The sequence below is a fragment of the Pongo pygmaeus genome, chromosome 1 (genome assembly GCF_028885625.2).
Source record: "Pongo pygmaeus isolate AG05252 chromosome 1, NHGRI_mPonPyg2-v2.0_pri, whole genome shotgun sequence".
NCBI classification, from domain to species: Eukaryota; Metazoa; Chordata; class Mammalia; order Primates; family Hominidae; genus Pongo; species Pongo pygmaeus.
In genome coordinates, this window is record NC_072373.2 from 205,543,618 (window position 1) to 205,559,355 (window position 15,738).

At 45.9% G+C, this 15,738-nt stretch overlaps 1 protein-coding gene across 9 annotated transcripts; it reads left to right on the forward strand.

Annotated features, from left to right (window-relative positions):
* The first annotated feature begins 4,084 nt into the window (after positions 1-4,084).
* Positions 4,085-9,119, forward strand: RSRP1 (arginine and serine rich protein 1). 9 transcript variants are annotated; one of them, XR_010125006.1, is made up of 6 exons: positions 4,107-4,270; positions 4,516-5,101; positions 6,066-6,217; positions 6,875-6,919; positions 7,149-7,822; positions 8,669-8,741. XR_010125006.1 is itself a non-coding variant. In XM_054499893.2 (5 exons), the coding sequence occupies exons 2-5, from the start codon at positions 4,582-4,584 to the stop codon at positions 8,783-8,785; spliced, it is 873 nt and encodes a 290-aa protein (XP_054355868.1). In that variant the 5' UTR covers positions 4,085-4,270; positions 4,516-4,581; the 3' UTR covers positions 8,786-9,119. The 9 variants fall into 9 exon arrangements, 2 of the variants coding, with proteins under 2 accessions (XP_054355868.1, XP_054355896.1); XR_008504338.2 differs by having other exon boundaries at positions 7,739-7,822; XR_010125002.1 differs by lacking the exon at positions 6,875-6,919 and adding an exon at positions 8,961-9,119 and having other exon boundaries at positions 4,108-4,270; positions 7,739-7,822; positions 8,669-8,835.
* The last annotated feature ends 6,619 nt before the right edge of the window (positions 9,120-15,738 follow it).

Here is a 15,738-nt window from a genome sequence, read left to right on the forward strand (position 1 = left end):
GGAGTCTCACCAGGTTAAAGTCAAGGTGTCAGTCACATTTTGTTTCTTTTTGGAGGCTCTAGGGGAAGATCCCCAACACTTGCTCATCCATGTGTTGGCTGAATTCAGTTCTATGATGTAGGATTGAGGTCTGTTTCCTGGCTGTCAGCTGGAAGCCACCATTAGCCCCTAGAGTTCTCTCCCTGCCCTTGCACATAAGCCCCTACATTTCTTTTTTTTTTTTTTTTAATTATTTTTTTCTTTGAGACGGAGTCTCGCGGTGTTGCCCAGACTGAAGTGCAGTGGTGTGATCTCAGCTCACTGCAACCTCCGCCTCCTGGATTCAAGTGATTCTCTTGCCTCAGCCTCCTGAGTAGCTGGGATTACAGGCGCACGCCACCTCGCCCAGCTAATTTTTGTATTTTTAGTAGAGATGGGGTTTCACCATGTTGACCAGGCTGGTCTCAAATGCCTGACCTGGTGATCCGCCTGCCTTGGCCTCCCAAAGTGCTGGGATTACAGGCGTGAGCCACCGAGCCTGGCCCGCCCCTATATTTCAGAAGCAGCAGCAGGACATGGAATTCTTCTCATGCTTTGACTCTCTCCTGAGATTAGATTGGGCCTACCCAGATACTTCAGGATAATCTCATCTCCAGATCCTTAACCTTAATTACATCTGCATAATTCCTTTTGCCAACTTAAGGTAACATATTCACAGGTTCCAGGAAATTAGGGAATGGACATGTTCAGGAGGCGATTGGTTTGCCTACCATAATGAAGGACATAAGCAAAAAAACCAACTTAAATGGCACATTTAAAACTTGTTGTGGGGCCGGGCGCAGTGGCTCACGCCTGTAATCCCAGCACTTTGGGAGGCCGAGGCAGGTGGATCACGAGGTCAGGCGATCAAGACCATCCTGGCTAACATGGTGAAACCCCGTCTCTACTAAAAACACAAAAAATTAGCTGGGCGTGGTTGCAGGCGCCTGTAGTCCCAGCTATTTGGGAGGCTGAGGCAGGAGAATGGCCTGAACCCAGGAGGCAGAGCTTGCAGTGAGCAGAGATCGCGCCACTGCACTCCAACCTGGGTGGGTGACAGAGTGAGACTCCGTCTCAAAAAAACAAAAACAAAAACAAAAACTTGTGACACCCTACCTTGTTTAAACCTGAGTGACTCTCTCCTAGCAGAGAGAGCCGGACAGACTCCATTTGAGTTTCTTCACTTGCAGCCCCCTTTATCCCCCCTAAGGGAGTAACTAGTGCAAGCTGACTCCAGGCACATCCAGGAATGCACCTGCTGATAAGATATTGAGGCAGGCTGTACCAGCAGCTCCTGGGAATGTGCTCGGTGGAAGGTACCTAAAGCCCCTGCATTTATCTCTTAGTGATAGTTTAAGCCCCTGTACCTGGAACTGTTTATTTTTTGTAACTGCTTCTATAACCAATTAATTTTTTTTAACTTTTTGCCTATTCTGCTTCTGTAAAACTGCTTCAGTTAAACCCCCCTCCCCTATTTAGACCTTAGTATAAAAGAAAATCTAGCCCCTTCTTCGGGGCCAAGAGAATTTTGAGCGCTAGCTGTTTCTCGGTCGCCGGCTAATAAAGGACTCCATAATTTTTCTCAAAGTGTGGCATTTCTCTGTAACTCGCTTGGTTACAACATTGTCACATTCTTAGATGGGAAGATTTGCTATTGTAAAGATGTTATTTCTGCCTAAATTAGCCTACAAATTCGGTGCTAGATGTTCTAATAACTAAAGTTGAATTTTTTTCATTAGGTGAGTGGATAGATGCTCAGCGAATATATATTGTTTAGAGAAATAACGGAAGGTGACATCCTTTGCAGACTTTAACTCAGGTAGACCGCATATGTTTTTGAGACAAATACACCAACATTCTGCACGAGGGCAAAGTAATGTTTCCCACTGTTTCCAAAATCTTGTTAATATCCAGGATTTGCTGGGCACAGTGGCTCACGCCTGTAATCCCAGCACTTTGGGAGGCTGAGGCAGGCAGATCACTTGAGGTCAGGAGTTCAAGACCAGCCTGGCCAACATGGGGAAAACCCATCTCTACTAAAAATACAAAAAAAATTAGCTGGGCATGATGGTGCACGTCTGTAAACCCAGATGCTCAGGAGACTGAGGCACAAGAATTGTGTGAACCCAGTATGCAGAGGCTGCAGTGAGCCCAAGATCACACCACTGCATTCCAGCCTGGGTGCCAAAGCGAGACTGTCTTAAAAAAAAAAAAAAAATTAGGATTTTTCTGGTCACCATTTTTTAGGCATACATTGACTGATACTATGAACTGTCTACGGAGACTTGTTCCATCCTTTCCTATTCATAACCAACAGCTCAAAACTGTATCATAAGTATAGTTTAACTTTAGTTCCCCTAACACATCATTTTTATACTTGTCAAATGTGAAACTCGTGTTATTATTATTATTTGTTTCGAGACGGAGTTTTGCTCTTGTTGCCCAGGCTGGAGTGCAATAGTGCGATCTCAGCTCACTGCAACCTCCGCCTCTCAGGTTCAAGCAATTCTCCTGCCTCAGCCTCCCGAGTAGCTGGGATTACAGGCGCCCGCCACCATGTCAAGCTAATTTTCGCATTTTTAGTAGAGATGGGGTTTTGCCATGTTGGCCAGGCTGGTCTCGAACTCCTGATCTTAGGTGATCTTCCCGCTTCGGCCTCCCAAAGTGCTGGGATTACAAGCGTGAGCCACCGCGCCCGGCCTCGTGTTACTTTTCTGTCCACTCACACAGCTTTATGAGAACTTTCGGCAAAAGTTTCTGATGGATGGGCATTTTATCTTCACTGCCTTGAGATTTAGAGAAGAAACTGTTTAAGAACTATTTCCATCATGATGCATCCTCAGGAGATGTGGATGAATTGCGGAGATGTGGGGTGAAGGTGAACAAGAGATGAGTGAGTTTGTATCTCCCTCTAAAGAAAGTGGCTTTTGTCAAAATGTACTTGTAAAGAAGTGTACAGGCTGGGCAAAGTGGCTCACGCCTGTAATCCCAGCACTTTAGGAGGCTGAGGCGGGAGAATCGCTTGAGCCCAGGAGTTGGAGACCAGCCTGGGCAACACAGATTCCGTGGGTAAAAAAATACAAAAATTAGCATGGTGGTGCATGCCTGTAGTTCCAGCTCTTCAGGAGCCTGGGCTGCAGTGAGCCGTGATGGCCCCACCACACTCCAGCCTGGGCGAGTGAGACCCTGTCTCAAAAAAAAAAAAAGGCAACTAACCCACAATTTTCAAGGCAATTGTTATGCTTTATTACAAGAAGTGTTTGAAATGCATCCCATTTGTAGATCCCTAGAAGTAAAACAGTCACCTTTGTTTACACTCACACCAAACAGTTTTTGGAAGAGATAGCTCAGACTTCATTCTTATCCCCAGATTAAAGGCCAGTTGTGAGTCTTTATTTTGTCTCGACCTTATTACCTTCCTAGCCAAAACATGGAAGTAAAACATCTTTTCTACGTTAATACTGCATTTCCAGGGATCTTGGGGTGTTCCGGGGGAGGGTGCGGTCCCCTCTCCGTCACGGCGGGGTATGGACGCGGTCGCCTTCTCCTGGCGCCGCGGTACCTTCAGGACAGGAGGAAGAGGCCAGGAAGGGTCCAGGGAGGCTCAGGCCGGGTCTGCGACTTGCCGGTGGGTGGCGGCAACGACCCTGTGGGCACCAGCCCGTCAGACGGCCCGAGTTCCGAGCCCGGCTCGGAGCCCTCTCCAGCTTGCGGCCGCTCCTTTCCTGGCCCTACTCCCCGCCCGGCACTGACGTCCAACCCCGCCCGTGCAGTGAGGCCAGAGCCTGGTGTAGCCGCACGCGGGGCCGTCCCATCTTCGAAGTTTTCTGGTGACTGGGTCGGTCCCGCAATTATCTCAGATGGGTGCGAGGGGGGAAAGCCAAGGGCAACCGGACACCCAGATGTATCAAGCACCGCCCCCTGGAGCCCCATCGCGCATGCACACCCTGGAGGCAAAGGCGCGAGGCACAGGGCGCGGCTTGGGGAGGGAGGAGGCAGGGCGGTGGTTGGGCAAGAGGAGAGCCACGCCCACCACGGAACGTCTCTGCGCATGCGCTGGGGGCCAGCTTCTGGTACTTTCGACGCGTTTGCTGACGTAGTCCCTCAGTGCGCATCCAGACATCGGAGGTGGAGGTTGTAGAATTCGTCGTTCGAGAGCAGGAACGAAAAGCCCCTCTTCGTCTAACGTTCAGAAAGGAGGGCGTTTGTTGGGCCTTTCTCTCAGTCGTAAGGGAGGTGTCGACGGCCTGCGGTAAGTTTTCTGCTGACGGGGTCTCTCAGGACCACCGCAGTGGTTTCAGGAGTGAGGGACGGGAAACGTGCCGGGCCCAGAGTTTGGGGAACGCAGCGTTTCGCTTCAGGGCCGCGGCCTCGGCGCCGAGCGGAGTTTTTAGGGCTGGATTCCCGTCGGCCGCCGCCTGCGCCGTGGCTCCGCCTCCCAGGGGGCCCCCGACTGGCTTCCGCGACTTGACTTGTTTTTCTCTCTTGGTTTTTAAGGGAGTCCTGAGTTGAGGCTTGCGGGATCTTTTCCGGAGAAAGCGCAGGCTAAAGCCGCAGGCGAAGATGTCCAACTACGTGAACGACATGTGGCCGGGCTCGCCGCAGGAGAAGGATTCGCCCTCGACCTCGCGGTCGGGCGGGTCCAGCCGGCTCTCGTCGCGATCTAGGAGCCGCTCTTTTTCCAGAAGCTCTCGGTCCCATTCCCGCGTCTCGAGTCGGTTTTCGTCCAGGAGTCGGTGCCGGAGGAGCAGGTCAAGGTCCCGTTCCCGAAGGCGCCACCAGCGGAAGTACAGGCGCTACTCGCGGTCATACTCGCGGAGTCGGTCGCGATCCCGCAACCGCCGTTACCGAGAGAGGCGCTACGGGTTCTCCAGGAGATATTACCGGTCTCCTTCGCGGTCCCGGTCCCGTAGCAGGTCGCGTTCTCGGGGAAGGTCGTACTGCGGAAGGGCGTACGCGATCGCGCGGGGGCAGCGCTACTACGGCTTTGGTCGCACAGTGTACCCGGAGGAGCACAGCAGATGGAGGGACAGATCCAGGACGAGGTCGCGGAGCAGAACCCCCTTTCGCTTAAGTGAAAAAGGTGGGTGGGTCATTTACCTTTCCATTTGTGGTAATGTATGGCGACAGTATAGGAGGAGGCTAGGGAACCAACGTTGATGTGTAGTTTCAATAGTAGTTCCTTTAGTGCCCGAAATCTTTTTTGTTGAGGAAAGAGGGAGGACATTACCTGTATTTAAGTGGACAGCATTCTCTTTAGGGTTAAAGGTCAACTGGATGTTAAATGGCTCAGGATGTAGGGAACTTTTTTTCCTATTGGCTGCTTTTAGTGGGTGGAGCCTTTTAAATGTTATGATTAAGTTAAAGGTTCTAAGTTAACGTGATTGGGAAGAACATCAAAACACGCCTTCTTTTAGTTGACATTATTACTGAATAAAATTGGATTGTCGAGTATCCTAAATGACCTAGGAGGCCGGGCGCGGTGGCTCACGTCTGTAATCCAAGCACTTTGGGAGGCGGAGGCGGGCGGGTCACTTGAGGCCAGGCGTTCCATACCAGCCTGGCCAACATAGCTTACTATAACTAGAGAAAATTAAGTACAACATAATAGGACGCTTAGGCCTTTAGTCAAGAAAACTGAAAACTAATTGTTGAGATAATTTAAGGATTTTATTCTTTTCAGCAAGAAATGAGCTGGAGAATAGAATTTTCAGTGAATAAAGTTACACAGTTGTCCCTCTGTTGACTCGGGGGATTGGTGCCAGGACGCATATGGAACCCTCGCGCACACTTGGGGTTTCCAGTCTCTCAAATACTGTGGTACTTTCTATCTGCATTTAGTAAGGGGGAAAAAAAACAAGTATAAAGTGGACCAGCGCAGCTACCAGTGTTCAAGGGCAACCTTAGTTTACACTATTATAAAACAAGTGACTTAATATATTTAATACCACAAAATAACATATTTATTGTGTAATTCTGAGTTCTCTTGGGGGGAAATAACTACCAGATTAATGAGTATTTTAAAATCTGTCTTTTTTTTTTTTTAGAGCGAATGGAGCTGTTAGAAATAGCAAAAGCCAATGCGGCGAAAGCTTTAGGAACAACCAGCATTGACTTGCCAGCTAGTCTCAGAACTGTTCCTGTAGCCAAAGAAACAAGCCGTGGAATAGGTGTATCAAGTAATGGTGCAAAGCCTGAAGTAAGTATTCTAGGTTTGTCCGAACAAAACTTTCAGAAAGCCAACTGTCAAATCTGATTAGCTACTTATATCTTACCCTAGACTATACTTTTTGGGAAGTCTAGAGCTATATATAACGTGCTAAATTCAAAGTAGCAAATCTGAATATAGGCAAGGTCATACCCATGAAAATGGGAGATTAATGAGCTTTATTTGGCCGTGCATAGTGCCTCCTGCCTGTAATAAGGCAGATGGCTTGAGTCCAGGAGTTCAAGAGTAGCCTGGGCAATGTGGCAAAACCGCGTGTTTTCAAAAAATACAAAAATTAGCCAGGCATGGTGGTGCATGCCTGTAGTCCCAGCTGTTTGGGAGGCTGAGGCAGGAGGATCTTTGAGCCCAGGATGCTAAGGTTGCAGTGAGCCAAGATTGCACCATTGCACTCTAGCCTGGGCAGCAGAGCGAGACCCTGTCTCAAAAAATACATTTTATTTTTTTCATTTTCAGTTAACACTGTACTCTTATAACACCGTTATTAGCTGGTATTTTGGTGATTTCTATTACTAGTTTTTCTAAGCTATTTACAGAGTGTTTGTAGCTTTCATTTGCAGCATTATGTTCCCACAAATTCTGTACTCAGCATATACAGTATAGTTTATCTGCTTTATTTCTGTCTTATAGAAATCATGAATGTGGTCTGCAGACATTGATGAAGAAAATCTGTTGGTAATTGATACATGGGCTAAAGCATCAGAGGTTTAATTTGAAGTTTATGTTCACACACTGAAAACTTAGTTTTTTTGTTGGTAGATCCATGTGCATGCTAGAATTTGGGACAGGTACGATTTGCATAAAGTATTAAAGTCAGTTTTTAAACTAAGCAAAGGTACACGTTGTAATGGTGGGGCATCTGTGAAAAAGATGTCCCTTTCATAATATATGCAATATATTCCAGATGTTTTGAGAGATTACAGAAGAGGAGGCCTGCTTCACTTGCAGATAAGTTTATTATAATTCTCCAGAAATGTGCAGGATGTGCCATTAGCAAATTGCACTGTACTTTTCACTCCAGCCTGGGTGACAGAGCTAAGACTCCCGTCTAGGGGGGTTAAAAAAAAAGATGCTGTATCTAAATAAATCTGTGCAATTGGGCCCAGATGTGGGTTTGCTCAGTATTAGTAGACAAGGTCTTCATTCAGACGATTAGGTGTCTAACTGGCACATGCCTTAGTTTCTTAAAACGAGGTATTTTCTGATGTGGCTTTACTTTTCAAAAGTTAACTTGATTCAACCTGAGAAAACTGATTTAAAAATTAGTTTAAATTTGCCAGCAGGGAAGTAAAATAATTATGGGAAGAGTGTCTTAAGCCTAATACTAAATCAGTTTTGTTAAGGGGAAAACTCAATAGTTCTGATACTTAGGCTGTTAGATCCAAGTTGATTTTTGTGTCTACAACTAAATTTTGTATACAATTAGGCTATTTTTTAATATAGGATTTAGAAACCAAGGGTATGTGTTTTAAAATTACACTTTTTCTTGTCTAGGTGTCGGAAAAGGTAACAGAAGATGGAACTCGAAATCCCAATGATAAACCTACCCAGCAAAGAAGCATAGCTTTTAGCTGTAATGTAAGTATATCCAGGCATTGATCACTCAAAAATTGGATTTGCATCTTTGTGTTTTTATCTTCGTGGTGATAGTTGGGGGCCTACTGACACTTTTTAAATAGAATTAAAATCATTTGTTTTTGAGCCACTTTTATAAGTGGCCATTATATTGGGTTCATAACATATATAACATTCACATTAGTTTCAATATTTTGCCATTAAGTGTCCCCCCTTTTTTATTGAAATATTTTAAAGGGAAATCTTTAGAATACTCCTTAATCACAATGTTTTAAAATAAGGGTTTCAAAAACGAAGCCTCAAAATCATTATACCTTGTGTATGTCCAGTGTCTCCCCGCTGCCCCAGTATCTTCACTTTACTTTTTGAATCAAGCTACAATTAAGGTTCACACTATGTGTTTGGTTGATAATCCTTTTTTTTTTTTTTTTTTTTTTTTTTTTTTTTTTTTTTTTTGGTGGAGACAGAGTCTCACTCTGTCGCCCAGGCTGGAGTGTAGTGGCGCGATCTTGGCTCACTGCAGCCTCTGCCTGCCTCCTGGGTTCAAGCGATTCTCCTGCCTCAGCCTTCCGAGTGGCTGAGACTACTGGCGCATGCCGCCACACTCGGCAATTTTTATATTTTTAGTGGAGACAGGGTTTCACCATGTTGGCCAGGATGGTCTACATCTGACCTCGTGATCTGCCTGCGTCAGCCTCCCAAAGTGCTGGGATTACAGGAGTGAGCCACCACACCTAGCAGTTGATAATATCTCTAAGGCTTATATATGGGATTATTTAATGTACTTTTTTCTGTGAAAAAAGTGTACAGTGTATGTTTGGGAAGCTGACTGAATTTGTTCTTTTACAGAATTCTGTAGCAAAGCCAATACAAAAATCAGCTAAAGCTGCCACAGAAGAGACATCTTCAAGATCACCAAAAATAGATCAGAAAAAAAGTCCATATGGACTGTGGATACCTATCTGAAAGAAGAAAACTAATGGCTAAGTTTGCATGAAAACTGCACTTTATTGCAAGTTAGTGTTTCTAGCATTATCCCATCCCTTTGAGCCATTCAGGGGTACTTGTGCATTTAAAAACCAACACAAAAAGATGTAAATACTTAATACTCAAATATTAACATTTTAGGTTTCTCTTGCAGATATGAGAGATAGCACAGATGGACCAAAGGTTATGCACAGGTGGGAGTCTTTTGTATATAGTTGTAAATATTGTCTTGGTTATGTAAAAATGAGATTTTTTAGACACAGTAATTGAACTATATTCCTGTTTTGTATATTTAATAAATTTCTTGTTTTCATTCTTAGAGTCTTTATTGTATATATATTACCTAATGGGTCTTTATTTAATGTAGAGCTATAAGGAGGTGTGTGTTAATTAAAGCCCTGTTAATCCCAAGTCCAAAGCTGACTTGGCCCTACCTGGGATTTTGAGAAATGCTGAATCTCAAGTCCCTACCCTAGACCTGCTGAATTAGAAACTGAATTTTAACAATATTCCCAATTAAGGTCAATACTTAACTTGAAAAATTGCCCTAAAAAAATTTATGGAATACTGGGCTTCAAGGCAAGAAAGCAAGCCAGAAAGAGGAGAAATAGAATCCCTCATTAAGCTGTAAAAACTGAGGTATAGTTAAAATTATTATGCTTTTAAAAGTATTCTAAATAAACCTTATTTATTTATTTATTTATTTTTTTGAGACAGTGCAGTGGGCGATCTGGGCTCACTGCAAGCTCCGTCTCCCGGGTTCACGCCATTCTCCTGCCTCAGCCTCCCGAGTAGCTGGGACTACAGGCGCCTGCCACCACACCTGGCTAATTTTTTTGTATTTTTAGTAGAGATGGGGTTTCACCGTGTTAGGATGGTCTCGATCTCCTGACCTTGTGATCCACCTGCCTTGGCCTCCCAAAGAGCTGGGATTACAGGTGTGAGCCACTGCACCCGGCCAAAGTATTCTAAATAAACTCTTAATTTGAAATTTATTGGTGCTACTGTAATTGGGAAGGATTTTTTTTTGGAGACTGAGTCTCACTCTGTCACCCAGGCTGGAATGCAGTGGCAGTCTCCGCTCACTGCAACCTCCACCTCCCGGGTTCAAGCAATTCTCCTGCCTCAGCCTTCTGAGTAGCTGGGACTACAGGCGTGTGCCACCATACCTAACTAATTTTTGTATTTTTAGTAGAGACAGGGTTTTGCCATCTTGGCCTGGCTGGTCTAGACCTCCTGACCTCAGGTGATATCCACCCTCCTCAGCCTCCCAATGTGCTGGGATTACAGGTGTGAGCCACTGCACCCGGCTGGGACGGATCTTTATGAATCACATAATTTTTTTTTTTTTTTTTTTTGAGACGGAGTTTTGCTCTTGTTGCCCAGGCTGCAGTGCGGTGGCACAATCTTGGCTCATCACAACCTCCACCTCCCGGGTTCAAGCGATTATCCTGCCTCAGCCTCCCGAGTAGCTGGGATTACAGGCTTGTATTTTTAGTACAGATGGGGTTTGTCCATGTTGGTCAGGCTGGTCTGGAACTCCTGACTTCAGGTGATCCACCAGCCTCGGCTTCCCAAAGTGCTGGGATTACAGGTGTGAGCCACTGCGCCTGACCCTTAAGCACATAAAATTTTAAGTGGGTATTACACTTTATGAATTGGAGAATCTAGACAGCTGGTCTAAGTAAGTAGACTGATTTTCATAGACAGACTATTTTTTAGAGAAGGGGTTTCTTGCTCCATCACCCAGGCTGTAGTGCAGTCAAACAGTCACAGCTTGCTGCAACCTTGAACTCCAGGGCTCAGGCTCCTGCCACGGCCTCTACCATACAGGCTTATGCCACCGCACCTGGCTAATTTTTGGGGGGTAAAGATGAGTGGGATTTCTGTTACCCTAGGCTGGTCTTGAACTTCTGGCTTCAAGCAATCCTCCTGCTTCGGTGCCCCCAAAGTGTAGGCATTACAGGCGTGAGCCACTGTGCCTGGCCTAAAATAATAGTTTGACCAAATGTTTTAACTTTCTTACAAGGATATTTGGTTTTTGAAGGATGGCATTTTACAGAATGTTATTAGAGATCAGTCTCCGTCTCCATGGTTTTGTTCCCATAAATGCACCTGGGCTGTGCAATAGAGCATGGAACAGGAAAGCACCTGTAATTGTGACCACTTCTGGGGAAGAGGAGGGACTAGGGTGAATTTCCTGTAGTCATTGTCACCTTCCTTTACCTACCTACATAGCAAGACAAATTAGCACCCTGCCCCTGAAGCTCCCAAGGTCAACTCTAGGCTTCACATTAAACACAAACAGAAGACAACCCAAGTGAATAATATACAGATAAACGTGGAAATATACACATTAGAACATTTCTTTACAAACTACAAACGCGCACGGACCTGGCCAGGCGGCAGGTCTGAGCTGGTGTCCGAGACTATGCATCCGTTTCCGGCGCAGCGCCCAGGATTTGCGCAGTCTCCGTTCGCGCTTCTGGGCTCCGTGAGGAGAAGCGTCTTCAGACGGGGTGACTTGGCTTCCGAGGCCCTCGGCTGGCGACCCAGTCCCAACGTCTGCGCCTCCCTCTCCCCCGGCATCGCCTCCTTCTCAAGGACAGACGTAGCCACAAACTTCCCTACCTCGATACCCCCAGGGAAGGGCCTGCCACCCATCTTGTCAGCCACAGTCTCTACCCTCCCTGGCAACGCTTCCCCCCACTTCCGGTAACAATTAACTGGAACCCCGGGCCTCACTTTCGGCAGCCCCGGAGCCTCACTTTTCCGGACGTAACCCGGCCCTTCCTGGGGGACCCAGGCAATCCCCGCCCCTGCCAGTCCTGGGCTGTGTCCGATTGGGCTAGGCCTGTGCGCAGGCGCATTGGGTGGAGAAACCTGGACCTGTGCTGGAGACGCGAGGATGCAGTAAGCTATGATCTCAGCCTAGGTGACAGTGAGACCCTATCTCAAAAACAAAAACCTGAAGGCAGACATATCACCCTCCCTCCTCAAATTTCCTTAAATGCCTTTCTTTAGGGAAGCCAGCTCACCACTTTAAAAGTCAGTTTCCCCTGTTACAGCTCTTCATACATTCAGTCGCAGGCTGAGGTGGGAGTATCCTCTAGGAGGCGGAGGTTGCAGTGAGCCAAGATTGCGCCACTGCCCTCCAGCCTAGCCAACAGAGCAAGAGCTTGTCTCAAAAAAAAAAACAAAAAAACAAAAAACAAGCAAATATAGCAGAGTAACAGGAATTTTTTCTATGTTATAGATGATTTGATAGAGCAATATTACAGGTATTTACATTCTTTAAGAATACAAAAATGTCAATTATAGGCCGGGCACGGTGGCTCACGCCTGTAATCCCAGCACTTTGGGAGGCTGAGGCGGGCGGATCATCTGAGGTCGGGAGTTTGAGACCAGCCTGACCAACATGGAGAAACCCCGTCTCTACTAAAAATACAAAATTAGCCGGGTATGGTGGTGCATGCCTGTCATCTCAGCTACTTGAGAGACTGAGGCACGAGAATCGCTTGAACCTGGGGGGGAGAGGTTGCGGTGAGCAGAGATCCTGCCATTGCACTCCAGCCTGGGCAACAACAGTGAAACTCTGTCTCAAAAAAAAAAAAATGTCGATTATAAACCAGGCATGGTGGCTCATGCCTGTAATCCCAGCTACTCAGAGGAAGAGGCTGAGGATGGAGGATCACTTGAGGCTGGGAGTTCGAAACCAGCCTAAATAACATAATGAGACCCTGTCTTTTAAAAATAAAGTCAATTATAAAATTATTTTCAGTAAGATCACTTATCAGAATTACAGGTTTTGAAAGTTATGTTACTAGGCTTACATATGCTAAGTAATTAAGGAGAGTTTAATAAAGGGACTGTTTACAAAGTTGTAGACTGGGTAACAAAAACCAACCAAAGAGTGAAGCATACCAGGATTAGCAATAGGGGGATCCATCACTACTACTATCCCAAAAGAGGCAAAAGAAGGGAGCAGCAATGGGAATCCAGAAAGTATAGGGTTAGGCCGGACGTGGTGGCTCACACCTGTAATCCCAATACTTTAGGAGACCGAGGTGGGTGGATCACCTGAGGTCAGGTGTTTGAGACCAGCCTGATCAAGAAGGTGAAACTCTGTCTCCACTAAAAATACAAAAATTAGCCGGGCATGTTGGCAGATGCCTGTAGTCTCAGCTACTCGGGAGGCTGAGACAGGAGGGATAGAAGATAGTGTTCAGACAGAAGTGGTGACTAAGGAAATATACCAAATCCATAATCCAGCCAGGGAATAAATACCTTGACCTCATTTCTTCCAAACCTCTGATCTTATGTAGGTATTATGCATTGGCAGGACCCAAGAAGGTAGAGGGCAAGAGAGTTTACTGACGTAGTCCATTCAGGCTAGCACTCAGGGACACAGAACATGGAGACCAATGGGGAGTAGTTCTAACAGGGCAGACAGAAAATATCTAGCACAAATTTTTTTTCAACAGGACATGGCAACAATTAAAAAAATTGGAGTCTTATAAGAAGTCTATTCAAATTACATTTATACATATTTATTAACAAAGAACAGAACAAGTGATGGTCTAATTGAATTTTTCTAGATGCTGGAAGATCTTCCATCCTATGTGCTAGTCTTATGATGTGACATTGGCACTCCTTCCATCTAGAAGTAGAGTCTGTATCCCTAATCCTTGAATCTGTGACTATGGAGGGAGTGACACTGTGAAGTCTGAGACTAAGCCATAGAAAGTGAAACAGATTCCACCTAGTTCTCTTGGGATGCTTGTTCTTAAAACCCAGCCCCCATGCTTTGAGGAAGTCCAGGCCAATGGAGAGGCCAGGTGTGGGCGTTCAGGCCGACAGCCAACATCAACCACAAGACTTCTGAGTGAGGAAACCTTTACAATGATTCCAGCCCCAGCCCCTAATCTGACTGCAACTGCATGAGAGACCCTGTGTGAGAACCACACCAATTCTTAGACCTATGAGAGATAATAAAATAATATTTGTGCTAAGGTACCAAGTTTTGGGGTGATTTGTTATGCTACAATAGAGAAATGATACAGTTCAGAACAGTTTTTTTTTTTTTTTTTTGAGCCAGACTTTTGCTGTGTCACCCAGGCTGGAGTGCAGTGGCGCCATCTGAGCTCACTGCAACCTCCGCCTTCTGGATTCAAGTGATTCTCCTGCCTCAGCCTCCCGAGTAGCTGGGACTACAGGCACACGCAGTCACGCCTGGCTAATTTTTTGTATTTTTAGTAGAGACAGGGTTTCACCGTGTTGACCAGGCTGGTGTGGAACTCCTGAGCTCAGGCAAACCACCCACCTCGGCCTCCCAAAGTGCTGGGATTACAGGCATGAGCCACTGCACCCAGCCCAGTTTTTAAAAATCACACAAATTATCATATTGCACAGAAAAGCAACATTGAAAATCCTGTGAATATTCTTAATACATCCTTACAAAATCAAAGTTGAGCAATTTTTACCACACATAATCTTTCCTTTCTATACTGCTGCTTTTTTATCACTTCCAGAAACTTCTTTAGTTAATTACGAACATTTCCATTTTTTTAAGTCCAGACTTGCAGACTTTAATTTGCAATATAAACAAATTGGTAATATAGAGCTCAATTTTACTGGCAGGAATGGAGAAAATAATGAATAGGATTTTTTTTTTTCGAGACAGGGTCTTGCTCTGTCACCCAGGCTGAAGTGCAGTGGTGCAATCAGGGCTCACTGCAGCCTTGACCTCCCAGGCTCAAGCAATCCTCTCACCTCAGCCTCTCGAGTAGCTGAGACTACAGGGGCAGGCCACCATGCTTGGCTATTTTTTTATTTTGTAGAGATGAGGTCTTGCTATGTTGCCAGGGCTGGTCGTGGACTCCTGGGCTCAAAGGATTCTCCTGCCTTGGCCTCCCAAAATGCTGGGATTATAGGCTTGAGCCACCGTGCCAGCCAGGATTCTTAATAACAGTAAAATAAGAAGGATATAAGCACTACTCTTCCCCAATAACTATTGGATTTCCTGAAAAATCCAAGAGGCACAAAACCACATATAATTTTTTTTTTTTTTTTTGAGACGGAATCTTGCTCTGTCTCCCAGGAGCGCAGCGGCACAATCTGGGCTCACTGCAAGCTCCGCCTCCCGGGTTCACGCCATTCTCCTGCCTCAACCTCCTGAGTAGCTGGGACTACAGGCGCCTGCCACCACGCCTGGCTAATTTTTTAGTAGAGATGAGGTTTCACCATGTTAGCCAGGATAGTCTTGATCTCCTGACCTCGTGATCCACCCGCCTTGGCCTCCCAAAGTGCTGGGATTACAGGCATGAACCACCGCGCCCAGCCGCGATTCTATTTTTTATTCAGAAATACTGTTGACTATTCTGTTTTTCCATACCAACTTTTAAATTTTTTTTAATTTTAGAATTGACATATTTATTTTTTATTTATTTTTTGAGACGGAGTTTCACTCTTATTGCCCAGGCTGGAGTGCAATGGCGTGATCTCGGCTTACTGCAACCTCCGCCTCCCCGGTTCAAGCAATTCTCCTGCCTCAGCCTCCAGAGTAGCTGGAATTACAGGTGTCCGCCACCACGCCAGGCTAAATTTTTTTTTTTTTTTGTATTTTTTGTAGAGACGGGTTTTGCCATGTTGGCCAGGCTGGCCTCGAACTCCTGACCTCAGGTGATCCGCCTGCCTCGGCCTCACGAAGTGCTGGGATTACAGGTGTGAGCCAAGGTTCCCGGCCGAAATACTTACATGGTTCAGAAGTACATATATCTTATTACACCCCCAAAACAGATGATGGCTATTTTTTTTTTTTTTTGAGATGGAGTCTCCCTTTGTCGCCCAGGCTGGAGTGCAGTGGAGCGATCTCAGCTCACTGCAACCTCAGCCTCCCAGGTTCAAGCAGTTCTCCTGCCTTAGCCTCCCTA

Bases quoted from the DNA above. Each gene is read 5' to 3' on its own strand.
- RSRP1 (XM_054499893.2), top strand. From the start codon at position 4,582: ATGTCCAACTACGTGAACGACATGTGGCCGGGCTCGCCGCAGGAGAAG. The intron at 5,102-6,065 runs GTGGGTGGGTCA...TTTTTTTTTTAG, and splicing joins CTTTCGCTTAAGTGAAAAAG to AGCGAATGGAGCTGTTAGAA. The intron at 7,823-8,668 runs GTAAGTATATCC...GTTCTTTTACAG, and splicing joins GCATAGCTTTTAGCTGTAAT to AATTCTGTAGCAAAGCCAAT.